The sequence below is a fragment of the Leucopleurus acutus genome, assembly GCF_964270905.1.
Source record: "Leucopleurus acutus genome assembly, chromosome: 10".
Taxonomy (NCBI): domain Eukaryota; kingdom Metazoa; phylum Chordata; class Mammalia; order Artiodactyla; family Delphinidae; genus Leucopleurus; species Leucopleurus acutus.
In genome coordinates this window covers 105,036,989-105,056,433 of record NC_139153.1, presented here as the reverse complement: position 1 = coordinate 105,056,433, position 19,445 = coordinate 105,036,989, and the positions used below count along the sequence as shown (strand labels likewise).

The window sequence follows — 19,445 nt, the reverse complement described above, 5'->3', positions numbered from 1 at the left end:
ACAATGCTGTACTGTAGCCTGAAAGTGGCTTCAAGAGGAAATCTCAAACATTCTCATCACAAACAAATGGAATTATGTGTGGTGACAGCGCTGGCGGGGGTGGGGGTGGGGTGAACACGCGGCATCACAGACAGGTATCTAACCATCACACTGCGCACCTTAAACTTGCACAATGTCCTGTGTCAACTACATCTCAGCAGAGCTGGAGAATAAGATGGGAAGACAAGTCACTGCAGTACTGCCCACTGACCAATCAAACTCATACCTGCCCTCAAAGATGGAAAAACACTGTAACTGTGCCAGGAACCCATCATCCACAAAAGCTAGTCATGTACTTCTGATGGCGCCTGGTCATTTCAAGCATGTTTATTAAAGTAAACATGAAGCTCTCTCTGGCCCCTTTTCATGGCACTGGCACCCAGCACAGAGGACAGTACGGGTGATGTATAGCCTGCGTCTCTGCTTGATGGGAGCTGGGGGGAGGGGGGGGATGGGAGGAGGCTTCCCCCTACACACTCACGACACAATTTACCCCAGGAACAATGAAGCTGAATGAAATTTAAGGTAACTTTTCAACGTATACTTAAATTCATAGCAAAACCAGGACACAAAGAGACTGAACAACCTACTGTATGTCTCGTTTCTCTTAACAGACTCCAGAAAACGGCCAGACAGGCAGCTATCTGACATTACAGGGCGACATTACATGAACAAGGTCACTACCTGAGTCACCTAGTGCTTGTTCCCAGCCAGGCCTGACGCTGGGGTCCTACAAACCGCTGTCACGTCACCAGTGCACACTTCTACCGGTTTCTCTTCTGGTCTCTATCCAGCTCCCTCCAGTGCATTCTCTGGACAGATGACAGAATGTTTTTTTAAAAGTTCACCATGTGAATTCCTTATGTAAAATCCTCCCACGGCTCACCAGTATTCTCAAGATAAAGACAAACTCCACAACGCCGCACAGAGAGCTTGTCATGAGCAGACCCCTCTACCCGGCAGCCTCAGCCCTCACGTCTGCACCCCAGGGTACTCGGTCCTACTTCATGGCCCACAGCCATCTCCCCTGAGGTCAGCGCCTTCCTCCTCGCGCAGCCTGCCCCGCCCGGGATGCACCTGGGCCCACTTAGTGCCCACCGGCCAATGTCAGCCTGCCTGCCCTGTCCCCCTCCTCTCCTGAGGCTCGCAGTCCTCCCCCGTCCTCTCTCCATCGGGGCTCCGGGACCCCTACCAGCAGAGCACTGTCACACCACAATTTAATCCCCTACCTATCTGGTCCTACTTTTTCACTGGATTATAAACTCTTGGAAGCAAAGCACAAAGTTTCATCCTCCTGTCCCTGAAGAGGAGTAAGAGTGCTCAATAAACGCTTACAGGGCAAGTGCCAGAAACCAGCCTCAGAACCAGTGCCCAGGACTCTGTCCCCTGAGGGAGGGACAGCACAGGGCCCATGTGCAGGACCACGTCAGTGATCGGGCAGCTGAACCGAGCAGAGCAAGCAATCCTAATAATCAACGCGAAAACGACGCTTGTTCTGTGACTTAGAAAATTTTTGCTGAAACATTAAAAACTTGCTTACTGTTGGTTATAGATCAATAAGAAAATGAAAAAACAGTAAAACTAATTTTCATTTAGCACACTATAATAAAAAACATTAGAAACTGAAAATTCAATGTTTAATTTCTTTGTAAAATTTATCATCAAGATAGCCCGCCTCTTCTTGTCATAAAGTTTACAGCACGTATCAAGCATCTTTTCTGTGCTCTGACAAACAATGACGCTCGTTTCCACGTCTGTCTGCTGTACTTCCAGCTTCACTGGTCAGCTCTGAGCGCTCCGTCGGCATCACTCCCTCTGGGACAGCCTTACCTCCTCGTCACACCTTCCTGGCTTCGGTGGGGAAGTCCACCCTCACTGAGCTCCTCGGGCCTCCCAGTGTCCACACCCCACCACAGCCACTTCTACAACCCAAGTCGTGCTGGATTTGAATTCCACTCACACTGTCATCACTTTCCCTTTTCTGATGCACTTTCATCTCTGTGGGCCAACTTCCCCTTCTGAGTCTCCATGTCTGCGAAATGTCTGCAAGCTTCTCTCTGGGAGACGAGGAGGCTGCCCACAGGCACACTCTGCTGTCTGAGCAGGACCTGGCAAGCGTCTGCAGTGGGTCCCCCCGACTCTGCAGGAAGAGCAGCTGGGCATGTTACTGCCGAACGTTCAGTGGACCGCAGAGCTAGCAACCAGGTGTGTGCTTGATGCAACGTGGCAAGAATACTGGTCACTGAAACCCACGCATCCCAAACCAGCAAGGCAGTCTGTAGTTTAAAGCGCAGGCTCAGAGCCAGATGCACAGACACAGATCCCAGCTCTGCCACTTACTGCTGATGTGACTTTAGGTAACGCGTTCAATCCTTCTGAGCCTCAGTTTTTCGTCAATAAAATGCGGGTTACAGCACAAGCCTCCCGGGGTTACCACAGGGGCTGAGCACCTGTGGACTGTGGGAGCAAGCCCTGACACCAGTGAGGGGCACAGAGGTCTAGCTGTCCCAGCTCTGGCGACACACACCTAGACCACAGGGTCCCTCCCCGCACCTGCCTGCCTAGCCCAGCCGCACCAGCCACACGGGGCTACTTCGACTTAAAAGCCAAATTATTAAGATTGAATAAAAATTAAATTCCTCAGCAATACTAGTTCCATTTTAAGTGCTCAAGAGCTACATTTCCATCATGGCAGAAGTTCTGCTGGACGGCGCTGTTCTATGCTCTTGGAACAGGTAACAACACAGAGTGAGATATGTGGATCTGATAGAAATTAACAGTCATCACTTCATCACTGGCTTGAAATCAAGAAGGAATTATTAAATACCAGGCAAATATGAGAGACACGCATCAGTGAGAACAAAGCAGAATTTCAATGAAAGCCTTCAACACTGATAAATTCTGAACAAAAGGGACTGAATTTCTTAGTCAACATCACCCTTTAGAAACAAAGTGGAAAAGGTTGCCCAAATTTAAAAAGCTTTCATTTAAACTAACTCAGGGAAAATGCACATAAGTTAGTATGTAATTATACACAAGATTAAAGCATTAATATAATCTAAGCAGATGTAGAGAATGGACTTGAGGACACGGGGAGGGGGAAGGGGAAGCTGGGACGAAGTGAGAGAGTGGCATGGACATATATACACGACCAAATGCTAGTGGGAAGCAGCCGCATAGCACAGGGAGATCAGCTCGGTGCTCTGTGACCACCTAGAGGGGTGGGATAGGGAGGGTGGGAGGGAGATGCTAGAGGGAGGAGACATGGGGATATATGTGTACGTATAGCTGATTCACTTTGTTACACAGCAGAAACTAACACACCACTGTAAAGCAATTATACTCCAATAAAGATGCTAATAAATAAATAAATGGAGAAATAGAAATTCAAAAAAAAGAAAAAATATATAATTTAAGCAAACCAGACTACATTTGCACTCCTGCAAAATTTCTGTTTCAGTTCCCCAGCGGTACAGCTCCTGAAGATCGGTGAATCGGTGACCTGGGCACGCCGTCGGGGCAGGGGACCTGCTTGTTGGGCGGCAGCCACATCCCTCCCAGCTCCAAGCTCGACGCTGGACCCAGCACGGCACTTGACACAACCAGTCTTACAAATGTTTGCCAAGCTGACCTAAACTAACACGACTTACCCTAAGATAGCAAACATCAACATCCAGTTGACATAAAAATGTTTCTAGGAAAAACGGATTGTTACAAAGGAATATAATCTACAGGAAATTTTTATCCCAGAAAGTCCTGAGTCTCAAAGAAGTGACACTCACGTTAAGCCAACTTTACCCAAAAAAGAGCAAATTTCAGTAGAAAGGTAAAAGGACATATTTCTAGAAAAAGTTTGTGCTTATAAAGGAACAGAAGTAAAACCATTTCCCTTACAAATTTTATACCACAAGTCCCAAAGGAGAATTACCTAAACTACTGAAAAGAAAAAAAATTACATTAACGTACTATGCCAGGGCTCACCCATGAAACAGATCGTGATTTTTTCCAAACCTGAGCAAATATCCATTTTCTTCTACTGATACAATGAGATACTTACTAAGCCAGATTGTTCTCACAAGCCACCTTTTAAAAGTTACTGACATAATCTTTTTTTTAAACAGATATCATGGTTTGATGGCAACTTCTCCAGGGAAAATAACATCCCTGAACAGAAAATATCCATCCAAGACCTTAAAATGTTTATGTTAATATAGAAATAGCTTTAGTAAATGCTTACTTGGGCTGAATTCAGAATATAGCCATTTGAACAAAGCTGGTGACTTGGTTCTCAGATGAGAACGAGGAACGAGGTAAAATCCCAAGGCAAAATGGTGGTGATGATGATGATACCAACAACCAGAGACCAAAACATTTAAAGTGCTGTTAAACTCAGAAGTTCTGGGATGAAATCCAAGCACTCAAATTCTACTACCAAGGAAAGCCTGTATCAAATTAAAGCTTCTTTCTAGGAAACACTTTTATTATTAGAGCTATCCCCAGGTTTAGATATTTGTCATTGACCAAAACCTTTTTCAGGTTTTGGTCAATGACAAATAGATATTTACAAAAAAGCTCAGAAACTTTTGCTGATGGGACTAAATTAAGCTAGACGTGCAAAACTGACTTGCTATCACAGTCCTGCATTTATAGAATCACTAAAGAGCCGATGCCGGGGTTCTTAAATGTTTCCGTTATTCTCGAGCCTACTCTACTTCCTGGAGAAATCATATGCTACATATGCTTATACTTGAAGGCTAGGAGAGTCCCCTGGGCGTTACTGCTCCTTGTCAAATGTTTTTACTACATACGTGGAAGAGAATAATTTACTTTTAAGCCACTAATATTATCATAGGGATTGATTTATCTGATGAGTTTCTTCTAAATCAGTAGGATAAGTAGCTGCAAGTACAGATGTCAGAAAAAAGAAGGGGAGGTGGACAGGGCCTCAAATTGCATGTGTCAGTTTCTCTTGGCCTACAATTCCTACAAAATGTCTCAGAGTTGGAAACATTCAAGTATGCAGCTGCCTTAAAGTTGTTTTGGAAAAAGGTAAGGCACAAATAAACAGACAGCAGCTCGGTATCTGTCACTCTAGTAGCTGATGTTATCTGCATTGACGATGGCACGTACTTGAAGATGCTTTTTCAGGTTTTGGTCAATGACAATCTTGGTTACTGCTGCAGCATTTTTCTATCTTTGATGATGCTATTTATATTCTGGCCTCCTTTATGGTAACAAATTTTACTTTTTAAGAAGTACACTGGCTTGCTTTCAAATGATGAGTTCTCATAAATAAAATGCAAACAGAAAGAGAACATTCATTTTCAATGTTTTTATTTCCCTTTATGTTCATTAAATCACTACTATTTAGAAATAAATACTAAAATACAACTTACTGCCTTGTTCTGTGAAACCAGGTCCAAGAACTGTATCAAAGCGTGTTATGAAGTCCATAAATAGTTTTGGGTAGTAGGACAAAACTTACTGTTCAGAACATTCTCCAGTTTCTGCGTCATGGATCCTTCAACTTTTTCCGTTCCATCCGCTTCTAGTTTCTGATGGATGGCTAGAAAAAAGGATCTAGTTAAAATATAGGCTATTTTAATGGGTGGGAAAACATTACGTCAAAATGACATTTTTAAACAGCATAAAAAATGGTCATATTTTCAGTGCTAGAAAGAAGCACAAACACAAAAACTCTGCACAAACTCTGCAAAGTAACCAGCAGACACCAGTATTAAGTCATGGTAGTTTAATGCTATTAAAATAGTACATAATACACGTACTTAATCATCTGATCACCAAGGCTGAGTGGTAAAGACGGTTGAATTAAAAACGAAAAGTGAGGCTTAAATAACTAATATCTTTGATATCTGGCCATAAGAAAGTCATTCTATTTCTCAGTTTCACCAACTACAAAATAGAAATACTACTATTTGATATCTATCAACCTCAAAATATTTAATTTCAGCCTTGGGATTTAACATGGCAAAATACATATTATACATATTCTATTTAGTCTGTAATTATTTCCCTGGAGGTTCTCAAGAAATATCTAGTAACATCTACCAATACGTCAATTTGTGGATGTACGAATTACACTGGAGTTGTTTGCTAACACTGACGCACATCTGAATGACTCTGATAAAGAGTATTAGGAAAGCGTTAATTTATATTTAAAAACTTTTACCTACTGAAGAGGAGGCTTTAAACAGCAGATCAGGCTTGCTCAGGTGACTCATTAAGAAAAATTTCAAAACAAATCTCCAAATACAATTGCAAATGCAAAACTGTGACACAGTAAAAGTAATAAAAATAGCAAGGCAAATATTATCGAGACATGACCATAAGCAGAGCACCATGATAAGTTTCTAACGCACGACGCACATCTGGTAAGAAGCCAATGATGAGCTTCTAATGTTATTTCTATTTCATAGATGGGAAAACCACAGCTCAGTAAAATTAAATAAGTTGACCAAGGTCACAAAGCCAAACCCCAAATTTGAGCTCAAGCGGTATGATCCCAGGACAAGAAGCTTCACCACATCCTGCCCACACTGCATGGACAGGTGACCCAAACCCCCTCAGCCTTTGTTTCCACATCTGTAAACTGGGAACAACAGAACTACTATGTCAGTGGGGAACTGCATTCAGTTGCAAATACAAGACTTCTTTCCAAAATAACAGCTGCTGAGACAGCCAGGATGCTATGCCTTTCCTGGACATGCTCCAGCACACACTCCGCTGCAGGACAGCTCACTCCCCAGCATCCCGGCAGGACTCCAGGGCAGCAGCACTCCAGGACATGAGCTCTTCTCTAACATTCAAACTCCTCCTTAGAAGGAACTGACAGGCTCTGCCTCAACCCACCAGTCAGGAGTGGCAGATTTACAGGGAAAAAAAGTCTGTCTAAGCAAAACTGATGGAAAAAAAAAAAACAAAAAACTGATGTGTGTTTCTTTAATCAATTACAATTTAGTTTGTTTCCCTTGACTCACTGGTTAGGGAATTCTGGGTCAAATGAGCTTTGAACATCGATGACTTCTTTTAATTAGTTTCTACTCTTAATCTTGTCCTTTTTTATACTTTTTTGTAAAACAACCTCAAATTTTGCATGAAACTCTAAAAATATATTGCTTCTCTGTTGAAAAAAACACATTCATAGGAAGAAAAATATATATATTTGGGGGGAAAAACCAACTACTGCATTTTTAATTGTCTTGGGTGATTCAGGAATGAAAGGAGTTATTCATCTAATATTTTAAATTTGGATTATGTGATGACATAAAACACTTCCACATACCTTGAACTGATTAAGTTAAATGGAAAAGAACTTTCCTATCTTTAAGGAATGGAGATAAAAAAGCCCAAATATTAAAAAGCGAAACTAGAAGGACGCCTATGTTTCAAACAAGCACATCTGTTCGCACTGCTCCTGAGCAAAGGCTGCTGTGTTTCTGACAGTCCTGGCTGGAAGGGAGCCAGTGGCCACGTGGCATGTTATTAGGTGGTCACCGCTCCCGGTCTATCGGTGGCAGTTAAGAGGTTACACCTGAGAGTTTCTGCTCGAATGCTGCTTCTAAGTCAGAGTCTGCGCTAAATGAGTCCCCAGCCACATTCTCTGCTACTGACAGGCCCCTTGCCACTCCACAGGTCCAGGCTGCTGCATGGCTCACAGCGGTGTTCTGCCACAAAGCGGCTTCCTGGGCCCATCTCCACACAGCAGACCCGTCAGGCTGTCAGCCAGCATGAGGACCCAGAGACACTAGGATCTGATAAAGGCAATCCTATTTTCCAGAAAACTAATGCAAATAACCCAAGGTCTGGGTCACTTGACCTTTTATTTTCTCTGAAAACATTTTTAAATAGTATAACTCAATAAGCAACTTGGGGGCTTCCCTGGTGGCGCAGTGGTTAAGAATCCACCTGCCAATGCAGGGGACACGGGTTCGAGCCCTGGTCCGGGAAGATCCCACATGCCGCGGAGCAACTAAGCCCTTGCGCCACAACTACTGAGCCTGCGCTCTAGAGCCCGCGAGCCACAACTACTGAGCCCTCACGCCACAACTACTGAAGCCCGTGTGCCTAGAGCCTGTGCTCCGCAACAAGAGAAGCCACCGCGATGAAATGCCCGTGCACCGCAAAGAAGAGTAGCTCCCGCTCACCACAACGAGAAAGCCCGCACTCCGCAACAAAGACCCAACGCAGCCAAAAATAAAGTAATTAATTTAAAAAACCTGTGACCTTGATAAGCAGGAAAACCTCAAGAAAAAAAAAAAAAACTCAGTCCACAGTCACAGGCTTGTTACAGTTTCTCATGTATTAAAACTTAAATATGTGAAGCAGCTGAACACCATAAATCTATATTTGGGAAACAAAAAAGTGTATGTGCAAGTTCTACTCAAAGAAAAATCAGTTACTGAAAGATTGCCTACTGATTCAAAGAAATGATTTGTTTTATTGAACTCTGACAGAAGAATGTAGACATCGAATTTTCTAATTTCAATTTAAGAATTCATAATATTTATGTAAGCATTTATATAACGCCATTATTAGGTGAGCACTAAGGAAAGGCATGAGTGCAGGTGGAGTCCCTCAGGAGTGTCAGGCACACAGCCATCCACAAGCTAGCTGCAGGCTCTAACCACTGAATGCTGTGACCGGCCTGGGTGCGGCAGGCATTTCAGGCTACACCAGAGACTGGCAAACTACTTTTGTAAGAAACACACTGTAAATATTGAGGGCTTTGGGGGCCACAGGGGGCCTCTAGCACACATTCTTCTCCCTTGTTTTCTTAAACAACTCTTGAAAAACAGGCATGTTCAGCTCCTGACGTGTACAAAGACAGGTGTGGCCCAACTTGGTCGAGTTGCCGACATCTGAGGATAATACTAAGATAGGACAGTAGGCAGGGTTAGGTTGAGATGTATTAATAACTCAGATTTATATAGAACTTTTCAAACATTTAGTTCTCTACTTCTTACTCTACCAAATTTTTATCAGAGTGGCTAAATCATACATAAATTACATCTAAATTGGTTGGGTACTCTATGAATTCTTTCCTTCCTCAGTTATACTGAAAACAATAACAACATAATTCCCACTACTCCTTCGAAGACTAGCAGGTACAAAGGAGCCCACTTAGAAAAGTGGGTCCTGGATAAGCGCATGCCAAGGTTATCTGCACCCCTCAACAGAGTGGCACCCACTCCTGGAGCAGCAGCAACGCACGGACGGAGGGAGGGCCACGTGTGTTCTGAGCAGTACGCGCTGCCACTCTGCCTGGGTCTCCTCCCTCGGCGACCCCCTCACCTAGCGTATATGGTAAAGAAGGCCAGGCCCACAGCTGTTCTCACAAGGAGCAGTTGATGGGGCTGGACCTGCCACTAAAACAAATGATTGGCCAGGTGAGGGTCAGAGGGACTGAGGAACAGCCGGCCTTTCCTGTAAGGAGGCCCCACAGGCACCACCGCAACGGGGGAGAACCTGGGCTTCAAGGCTTTGAGGCCTGGAAGGGAACAGCAGGGCGACAGCCACGGGAAAGGGAAGTACGCTACTGGGAATATTTTTGCAGGATATGGTAAAGAAAAAACTATAATAATGAACACACCGAGGTTAACATTGGCAGATTAGTTATGCCAGACACACTTCTTGCCAAATTCTAATTAAAATACTCATGGTACACAAAGGAATAAAGAAAACAGCATAAAACCTTAAAGGTAAATAAAAGCCATACGAGAAGGTAATTGCTGCCAACTGTACACTGACTGGGATGCACTGAAAAGAATCCTTGGACTGTGTATGAAAAAAGTCCGCTACAGTCAAGAGAAGAACACGGCTGATATCAAAAAGGCAGAGAAAGGTATTTATCCAGCTAACTCTGTAACACAGGGTGGCCCAGACATGACACACCTGCAGACTTTTTCCCAAGTCTTCAAGACTACAGAGTCTCCCCTACTGTTCTCACCTCCAACACCCCTTTAAGGAAAGGACTGTTTAAGAACACCATTTCCCAGCACCCAGCACGCAGGAGAGGGAGGGAAATTAGCAGAGGGCTCCTCCCCTGGGCACCGTGCAGGGAAGCAGCAGGGGAAGAAGCCTCTCAGAGACACCCCAGGGAGTGACAGCTGACCGAGGGAAAGAAAAGTGTCAGAGCCTGCAGGTGTGAGTCTATAGGCTCTAAAAGCTCATCAAATGTTGGGTAAAATGAATAAAAACAAGACCTACATTCCAATATACCCTGAAAAGGTGTTTTGGGTTTTTTTTTAAAATAATTTAAGGCTAAACAAATATATCTTAAGCATTTAGGCAGAGAGAAAAATAAACAAGTCACCTACAAGTAATAAAGAATTACTCTGGCTCAGGATTTCCTCTCTGTGACACTAAAAGACCCTGAATCAATGTTTTAAAAGTCATTCTCTTATGGCCAAGAGGTTGTTCATGTATGAAAGCAAGAGACACTTCTGCATGCAGGAATTCAACAGATAACGCACAAGAGTTACAAAACAAAAAATCCGAAGAGGAAAGATGACACATACACAACTGGCAACAAACAGTAAAGCCAATGAAATGTATGTGTATAAATGGTAAATTTTAAGTAACTGTGGTAAATATGAAATTAAATGCAAACGAATAAATCTAGAAACAGAATCATAAAATAGAAAAGGTAAAAAAAAAGCAGCTAGGTCTATGACTTCAGATTAAATTAAGACCAGAAAAAAGGAAAGCACATGACGAATGCAGATGTGACAAACTGTTGTCATGCACATCAGGAGTCAGAGACAACCTGTAACAAAATGTAAGACCATTTCTTCCAAATCTGCAAACAATATGGTCCATATAGCAGAGGTAAAAATGAAAAAAAAAAATTATAGAACAAAAGGACAGAAGTTTCACTTATGATAAATGTACATGGCTTAAATTCTTCTATGAAAAGGCAGAACCTCTCAGAACGGCATAAAAGAATATAAATCTTACCATTTCTTGCTTATAAGAGAGAAACAAAATCAAAATTTCTCAAGGTTAAAAGGAACTTAATGCATAATATCATCAAGCAAATGCATACAAAAAGAAGGGTATGGAATGTGAATCCTGTACAGTAAAGAATTTAATCTTGCCCAAAGAGGGGGCTGGCCTTTGCCCTCGGCTGCTGGAAGGTCACCTCTAAGCTCTTCAAGCATCTTCTGTGATGGGGCTGCACCGCACAGTCTGACAACGTGGTTTATGGTAAGGGCTTTGGTCACTTGGCATTGGCTCGATCTGCAGAGGGACTGGAGATGGAGGTCAGCTGTTGGGAGTCAGCTCGTGTCTATGTGACAGAGTCCCGATAAAAACTCCAGACCCAGGCTTGGGTGCAACACTCCACGCCACCATCTCACATCACTATCAGGAGGGTCAGTGCCACATGACTCCACCCGAGAGGACAACCAGGGCTCCCTGTGGGTGGGACTGCCTGGCCCCACCCCAGGTGCCCTTCCCCAGGCTGAGCTAAGTTGTCTCCCTTCGCTATAATAAACCACAACTGTGAGTACACAACTGTTGAGTTCTTCCCGCTGATCACCAAACCTGCGGTAGTCCTGGGAAGTGCCCCAATTTTGCAGCTATTATTATTACCTTACAGTGTAATATAGTATCAAGAGAATCCAAGCATCAAAAGTTACAAAGGAAACATGTTTTACATACAAAGAAAAACTGACAGAATCAAAATTAAAGAGGGAGATTTGTCTGGCATGTTTATTATAAATAACCTAGACTTAAATAACATAAGTAATTAATCAGGCACTGATAATAATACACCAATCAGTGTGCCCTGAAGAGAACAGGCAGTTGCAGAAAACTGGTATCTATCAAGAAACACATTTTCTTTTCATAATATAGTTAGACTAGAAACTAACTTTAAAAAACAAAAATCCACTACAAACTACTAGATCAAAGAGGAAAATTTCAAATTTTAAAAACACAGAAAAGGCATAACTAAAGAATCAACGTAAACAAAGAAGTAGGACACACGCGTGAATGAAACTGGCGACAAGGGCCTATTACAATGAATTTTTAATGACTTTTTAATTATAATGCAATTCTAAAAGGCATGAAAATCTTAATGAAATAGAGAACTTCAGGAGAAAGCCAAACCAAAATCCACAAAACACAAAAAGCAGAGATTTCAAAAGTGTATCTATATACACACTGCCAGTGTCTATATATACACCCCAGGGTCTCTCTCCAGGAAGAATAGACACTAACGTCTCCTGATGGGATAAGATCGGAAGCACACACTACCACATGTAGCCACAAGGGTCAAAACTGAATCCTAACTGGTATCCAATCAGGTAAGTCCCAGCAATACAATGGAGAATAAAATAAGCTAATGGCACCATGAGGAAGTAATGAGTCAAATCTAGAATATGGGATATCCTACAGGACAAACAGCCTCATGTCTTCAACAAATCAATAGCATGAAAAAAACGAAGACGGGTAGCGAAGGTGAAAGGACTGTTCTAGTTTAAAAGAGCCTTAAGAGACTGAAAACAAACAAACAAACAAACAAATGAACTGTCTGGGTCTTATGTGGATCTTGGTTTGGACAAACCAAGTAAGTGTAACTGGGGAAATTTGAATTTGGGGCCTTGAATGATACTGAAGGATTACTGGAACTTTCTGAGCTGTGGTCACGCGGCTGTGGTCGAGTACGTAACATCCTTATCAGGGGACTCACACTGAAGTGCACAGGAGAGAAAGGTCGTGCTGCCTGAGATCAGCAAAACACAAACCAACCAACCTCAAAACCTGCGATGAGGCAAGTATGGAAAAATATGACCTGTTAAATCTAGGTGATAGGTATATACGGAAGTGATGGTACTATTCTCTCTACTCTTAGCATGCTTGAAATTTTTCATAATAGGAAAGTAAAGCTAATTACCTGAGCAGACAGTTTATTAGCTCTTTCAATGTATCAATGCTCTCAAATTTCAAATAATTCCTTATCTACATAACCCACTTCACAGTACGAACATATACTCGTACAGATCCACATGATTCTGTATAACAGTAGCACCAAAACCTGACCGAAAAAGCATTTTTTAAAACTACAGTTCAATTTCAATTAAGACTACAGTTGAAAAAATTTTTAAAGAGCTACTAATAAAACAAATCAAATGCTAAAGTATAGTAAAATAATTACTCAGAGGAGCCACCTAACGTATAAAAGATTTCTAGCACGCACAACTATCTACACAATATAATTCCAATTTTTTAATAGGCACTCATATAAGCTGAGGGGAAAAAAGACCAAAAGGAAATACATCAAAATGTTACTGTGATTATCCCTACAGTAGAGTTGTAAGTCATTCTTGATTATTTGTCTGTTTAATATTTTTTGTAATGTACATTTACATCAAAAAATAGAAAAGCTAGATATATGTATGTTTAAAATTTTCTAATTTACCATTAAAATCATTTTCTATATGCCACAGAGTCACTCGCTTCTTGGTAGTTGGTCAGCATTATCATCTTTGCTAAACTTTAAATTACCAGTATACTTCTAGGACAAATGTCTAATAAGTGAGACTAAATTTAATGCACCAAATAAAATCTCTTGAAATCTGCCAGGAGTGAAGCCATTTACATAAGTAAAACCATAAATAAATGAATACAAGTATACATGTGTTTACAAATACATATGTTAAAAAAAAAGGGTGGAGGGCTTCCCTGGTGGCACTAGTGGTTGAGAGTCCGCCTGCCGATGCAGGGGACTCGGGTTCGTGCCCCAGTCCGGGAAGATCCCACATGCCGCGGAGCGGCTGGGCCCGTGAGCCATGGCCGCTGAGCCCGCGCGTCCGGAACCTGTGCTCCGCAATGGGAGAGGCCACAACAGTGAGAGGCCCACGTACCGCAAAAAAAAAAAAAGAAAAAAAAGGATGGAGAGAAAAGTCAAGCATGTTTTTTGCTAAGGAAATATTGTAATTACAATAGTTATGAGAATTGCTAATCACATATGGCAAATTATCATGTGCACAGCTACCAGGCATATCGATAACTTCGTTCAACTCGAGAACACTAAACTCAGTTCATTTATGCTCAAGTTTCTGCTGCTGACATAGCACCACTGACAACTTAGAATATCAATAAGCACAAAGAAAGCAGCACAGCACACCATCAAAAAACGCAGGGCACAGAGACTTTATCAAAGTTTACCTGACTTCTCAGCTCCCTCCCAGGCATTCACAACTCACTCCTTCAAAGACCTAACTTCTACGTGCAGAGAGCTGTACCAGATGCACATTTAACTTGTCAAAAGGCAACCAAGCGTGTCTGGCCCAGGAGGAGAAGCGTTTTAAAAAAGCCAATAGGACGTCCGAACTTTAACAATACAAATTAATTTAAAAAACTAAGTCTTTCTGAATTGAGGAAGGTGTGGCCTCTTAGTCTACAGTTTGGGTTATAGGTATTTAGCTATACAGGTACTTAGTTATAGGTGTCTTTGTTTTTAAAAAGAATTGGGCTAACTTTTTTTTTTAATATATCTTACTTTTTACTAGATAAACAATAATTTGATTTTTATTAATTAAAGGTAGTTAAAAAGAAAAAAATAAAATAACCTATCCAACATCTTCCCTTGAAATGTCTAAAGCCATACCATTTCTATTGAATACCATTTCCTTCACATGTAAGGATGAGTATGTGGATGAGGGAGTTAGCTACCGTGCGGGGCTGGTGGGGCGATGGCTACAAAGAAAGGACACGTTATCACCAGTTCTTCCCAGACCAAACACACAATGGGTCACATCTACAGAATTAGTCCCATGTGCAAGATACTGATGGCTGTACAAGGATTTTTAAAATTCTAGAATTCTACCCTTGGGATTTAACTCCTTATCGTCCCTGGACACCAGACACTGCGGGGAGGCAAAGTGGTCTCCTACTTCACACGTGTCTGATGGGTGAGCAAAGCCTCAGGGACAAATACTTAAGGTACCAAGCCTTCAAAGAGATTCCAGCCCGGCCGCAAAGACTGACTGGTGGCCACTGCAGAGCTCCGCTCCCAGGGACACAGCCTCAGCATCACAGCCTGCAAACACTCCGTACGTGCAGGGCCTGGTGTCCGCGGGGAAGCCCCAGCAGATGGCTGGGGGTCACCTTACCTGAGAGGGCGTCCTGGGCCTCAAAGAAAGTACTGAGTCCCCCTTTCACGCACGCCAGGCTGCCCTCGCTCTTCTTGTTAGCCTGTCTCTTCAGGTGGGTGACGGCCATTTTGAGCTGTTCAAAACTGAAGTCAAATGAAGAAACCACAAGAAGATGATGCCTCAAGTGTGAAATACTGAAGCCTACCCTGGAAGGATACAGACTGATACAGTACGTAATCAGATGAAACCAAGCTTTCAAATGCTTACCTAGATCTAAACCTTTACATGTTATGAACACCAAAGTTACAGCAGCTATACAAGGAGATCTGTAGCCCTCATATGTCAGAACCCTGGGAAGTAAATACACATGGAGACATTCTTATAATCGACCCAAATCACACACAGGATTTGCCAGGTAAGGAGTTTTGAAGAGCGTCTCCCAGATGTGGAGACCTGGACCATGCAGTGCTGGGTGACAGGACTAAGAAGGACCCCCTGGACGTCCACTGCTATGCTCTGGACACAAGCTGCGCACGCTGTCCTCTTCAGCCCATCATGACCAGGCCCCGCCATTAACAGTGAAATTACAGAAAACCTGGGGGTCAACTCAAAATTTAAATAACTAAACAGATCACACTATTTCATCTTTATATCTCCGGCAGAGAAAAAACAGTCAGATCTCTGTATTTTAGAAGTTTTATTTCCACCTGAGCTAAGAAAATCTGGCTATATAAAATGTTAACTATATTCTTGAATGCCAAGATGGCCCTACACAGAGAACAGAGATCAATCCTGACATGGTGACAGAAAAGCACATCTATAATGTGAACTCAGAACCATCTTCCACAAAGAAAGTGACAGGCATTTGCTCTAAAAATTTATCAGGCCAAATTTACTCTAGGTATATACCAACTTTTCCTGTTTTCTGTAATGGTTTTCATCCCAATAGGTGAGGGAAGGATTTCGCCTAAGGTACATTTTAACAAGTTGGCTTTTCAAGAATACAAATTTTAAACAATAAGCCACTGATTTATTAAAACATTTTTACTAAATATAACTGTTTTAAGCCAGTCTTGCGAAAAAGTTACAGATCTGCTCTTGTACAGAGGGTGGGTAAACTATACGTAGCAGATACAAAGGAGGACTTTAATTGGATATATGACCCTTGTTTATTTTTTGGCTAATTTTAAGCCAAGTCTTTGCAAAATGATAAATAACTCATCTTCCTTTGCTCTCTGGTCAGGGAAGGAGGTGTGTTCCTCGTTTTAAAGCAGCACTCGAGAATTCTGTTACTTGAGTAGGGAGGGGGATCACATTCAGACACAGGACACAGCTGAGACTCCAAAGTTTTAATGGGTGGCATAAATAACGAAACATATAGAAAGAACATGATAGTAGGAAATAGGGGTCCTCTTGATTAATGATCCCATTTTATAAATAAGGAAACAGATACTCTGAGATGTTCACAAGCTCACCCGAGGTCAAAGGGCTGCTAAGCAGCAAAGCCAGAGGGAAACCCGCGTTACCTGAAGTCTGATGAGCTGCACCCCGTGAAACCACACAACACAGCCCAGCACCCACTAACCTGGTGTTGGAGTGGTTCTCTATGAGGTACCAGGCAGCCGAAAAGTTCTCACTTGTAAAATCAGCACTCATTCCAGGGAACAGCATTTCTAAGTCCTTCTGGGGAAATTTACCTCTGAGGGAGGAAAAGGTTTAAGATATATTTTGAGTGCTATTACTACAAAGATGTAACCAACAGTAATAAACGTGAATACAAACCATTACAATGATACATGATACAACATGGAGCCTACGTCTGCATGTGTAAAAAAATATACTTCCTACACCTCAGCTAACTTAACATATAAACTTTGACTGTATATGTAAGATAGGAAATTAGTTAAAATACAGAAATTACATCAAAAAAAGAATATAAGATTTTTTTTTTCTTTTTTGCGGTACGCGGGCCTCTCACTGTTGTGGCCTCTCCCGTTGTGGAGCGCAGGCTCAGCTGCCATGGCTCACGGGCCCAGCCGCTCTTCAGCATGTGGGATCTTCCCGGACCGGGGCCCGAACCCGTGTCCCCTGCATCGGCAGGCGGACTCTCAACCACTGCGCCACCAGAGAAGCCCGAATATAAGATTTAAAGAGGCTGAGTTGATACTTCATGAAATCTATCCAAACATGAAATCATTTCCTACTCAGTAGATAAAAATCAAAATTTGGGTACACTGAAATTAAAAACAGTAAATCAACTTGTTACAATGGTTTTTGTTCAAGACCTATATGAAAGTTGTTTTAAGACACACTGATGCCTGATGACCCCTACTGATAAAATCAGATCTATATAGTATCCATGTTTCTATGCCCACGTCTAGATCAATTTCAAGAAAAGCTTACACTACCTGACACTCCCTTATCTGTAGCTCACTTTCTTGCCCACATTTTTAAGGTCAACTTCTCGATCAGTTCATTTATCTATTCATTCAAACACGAATTAAGTACCTACCACAGGTGTCAGGCTCCACACTGGAGGTGAGCAAGTTGTGTCTGAGAGCAAACAGAACTGGGCAGGACCCGGCCCACTGAGGGCTTGTGAGCGAGCAGCCCTTACAGTGCCCACGCTCCGCCTGCAGAATGAAGTCCAAGCTCTGTGGTCAAGTCCCTCCACTTCCCAAACCTGCTTCTTTCTCAGGACTCATTTCTGCTACCCTAATCCTCGAAGCTGAAGCTCCAGCAACTTCAAAGGGATCACAGTTTCCTGCAAACATCCTGGTCGTTTTTACCTCGTTCCCCTCTGACTGAAATTGTTCCCCACCCCCATACGGGACACACAATTATTTTGTCTCTAAAACTTATTCAGTGGGAGAAATTATCCCCAGCCTGGAAGAAAAGGTGTGCAGGTCTGATGACTTCTCTGAGAGTCCCAATGCCACATTATCACAGACACAGCCTCATTTAAGAAGTTAGGCAGCCTTGTCCAAGGGCAACATCCCACCTCCACCCACGAGCACTGCCCGCTGGAGCCCTTCACCTTGCAGGTGACCAGTCCCCTTGGGCACAACTGGCAAAGGCCTGGAGCCCACTCTCTCCAGGGAGAGGGAGGTGCTCACCTGGGCTCGGGGGCCCTGACCGGGTGGCCGGGAAGCCCGTCACACCCTCCAGCAGCTCTCGCCCACCCTCCTCTTCTCCACTGGCTCCTTTGTCCCCATTCTCCCCCAGAGGGCAAGGGACACAAGTCCGAAACACAGCTCTCCACGATCTCCCCTGGAAACCCTGCATCTGGACACGGAGGCTGGCACCTCGGCCAGGAGGTCCCATGTTCCCTCCTGTTACACTCAACCTCTCTCACCACGGAGTTTTCCTTAATTAGGGGAAGAAAAGGTTTAACATGGGAGTAACAGACAAGGTGAGATGAGACTAAGGGAGCCGTGGATACCAAGCTGGCATCACCTGAGTCTTAGTAACTTGGAGACCAAGTCAACCTTAATCTTTCCTCACTGGCTTCAAGAGTGAAGAATAACTGTAGCCTCAATCTTCTTGGGGGATATGTGTGAGCAGGTGTGCCTCTGAGTGTGTGCTCCATAGGCACGCTGGTCACTGTCACCAGAGTCTTTGAGAGGGAGTTGGAGAACTGCATTTTTTGAAGTTTATTTTGGTTTAGATTCTTCATGCTGGTTTGATACTTTACTTAGTAATAAAATCCTGTCACCTTTGGAAGTTTTTATCATTTTATTTATTTATACTTCATGCCTCCACGTTGGAACTCTGGGGGAATATATGGCTGAGTGGAGACTTAGCTGAGCCCCAGGGAGGCACCCAGGAGCCTTCCGCTCGCTCTGAAAGGCAAGGGTCACGAGCCACAGTTCTACCTTCACCACCGGGAGGTATCTGCCCAGGGAGCTGTCTAAGCTGGAAAGGACAGCCTGGTGCACCAGTGGGGCCTCATCAGTGCGAAGAAGGGCATGGCGGTCCACCTACTGCTTTTTCGTCAACGTGGCGCTCTATGTAGTCCTGAAGTTAAATAGTCTTAACAGAATCAAAAGTACCACAGAATCACCTGATACCAACTAAATCCCTGCTATTAACAGTCTTTATAAATTATTCAACTCCATGAAATTCTCACCTAACAAGGGTCAGGTCCACACTCAAGACACTGAAGATACAACTGACAAAAGAGCAGCAGAAAGGGCCTCTGGGAGCCAAACTGAGCTTCTCTCCCTCGCTCGGGCCCTGCAGCTTTACTCTCGTTGGGTGGTTCCTACCCATCATCAAAGCACA

At 43.1% G+C, this 19,445-nt stretch overlaps 1 protein-coding gene across 2 annotated transcripts in view; it reads right to left on the bottom strand.

The window, feature by feature from the left end:
- The window catches only part of EXOC2 (exocyst complex component 2), a 156,731-nt gene that overhangs the window by 91,262 nt on the left and 46,024 nt on the right, over positions 1 to 19,445 (bottom strand). For both annotated transcript variants that reach the window (XM_082848815.1, XM_082848816.1), the window contains exons 5-7: positions 16,747 to 16,860; positions 15,180 to 15,304; positions 5,525 to 5,605 (exon numbers count right to left, since the gene is read on the bottom strand). In XM_082848815.1, coding sequence (XP_082704941.1) covers positions 5,525 to 5,605; positions 15,180 to 15,304; positions 16,747 to 16,860 — 320 coding nt within the window. The remainder of the gene's footprint in view (positions 1 to 5,524; positions 5,606 to 15,179; positions 15,305 to 16,746; positions 16,861 to 19,445) is intronic.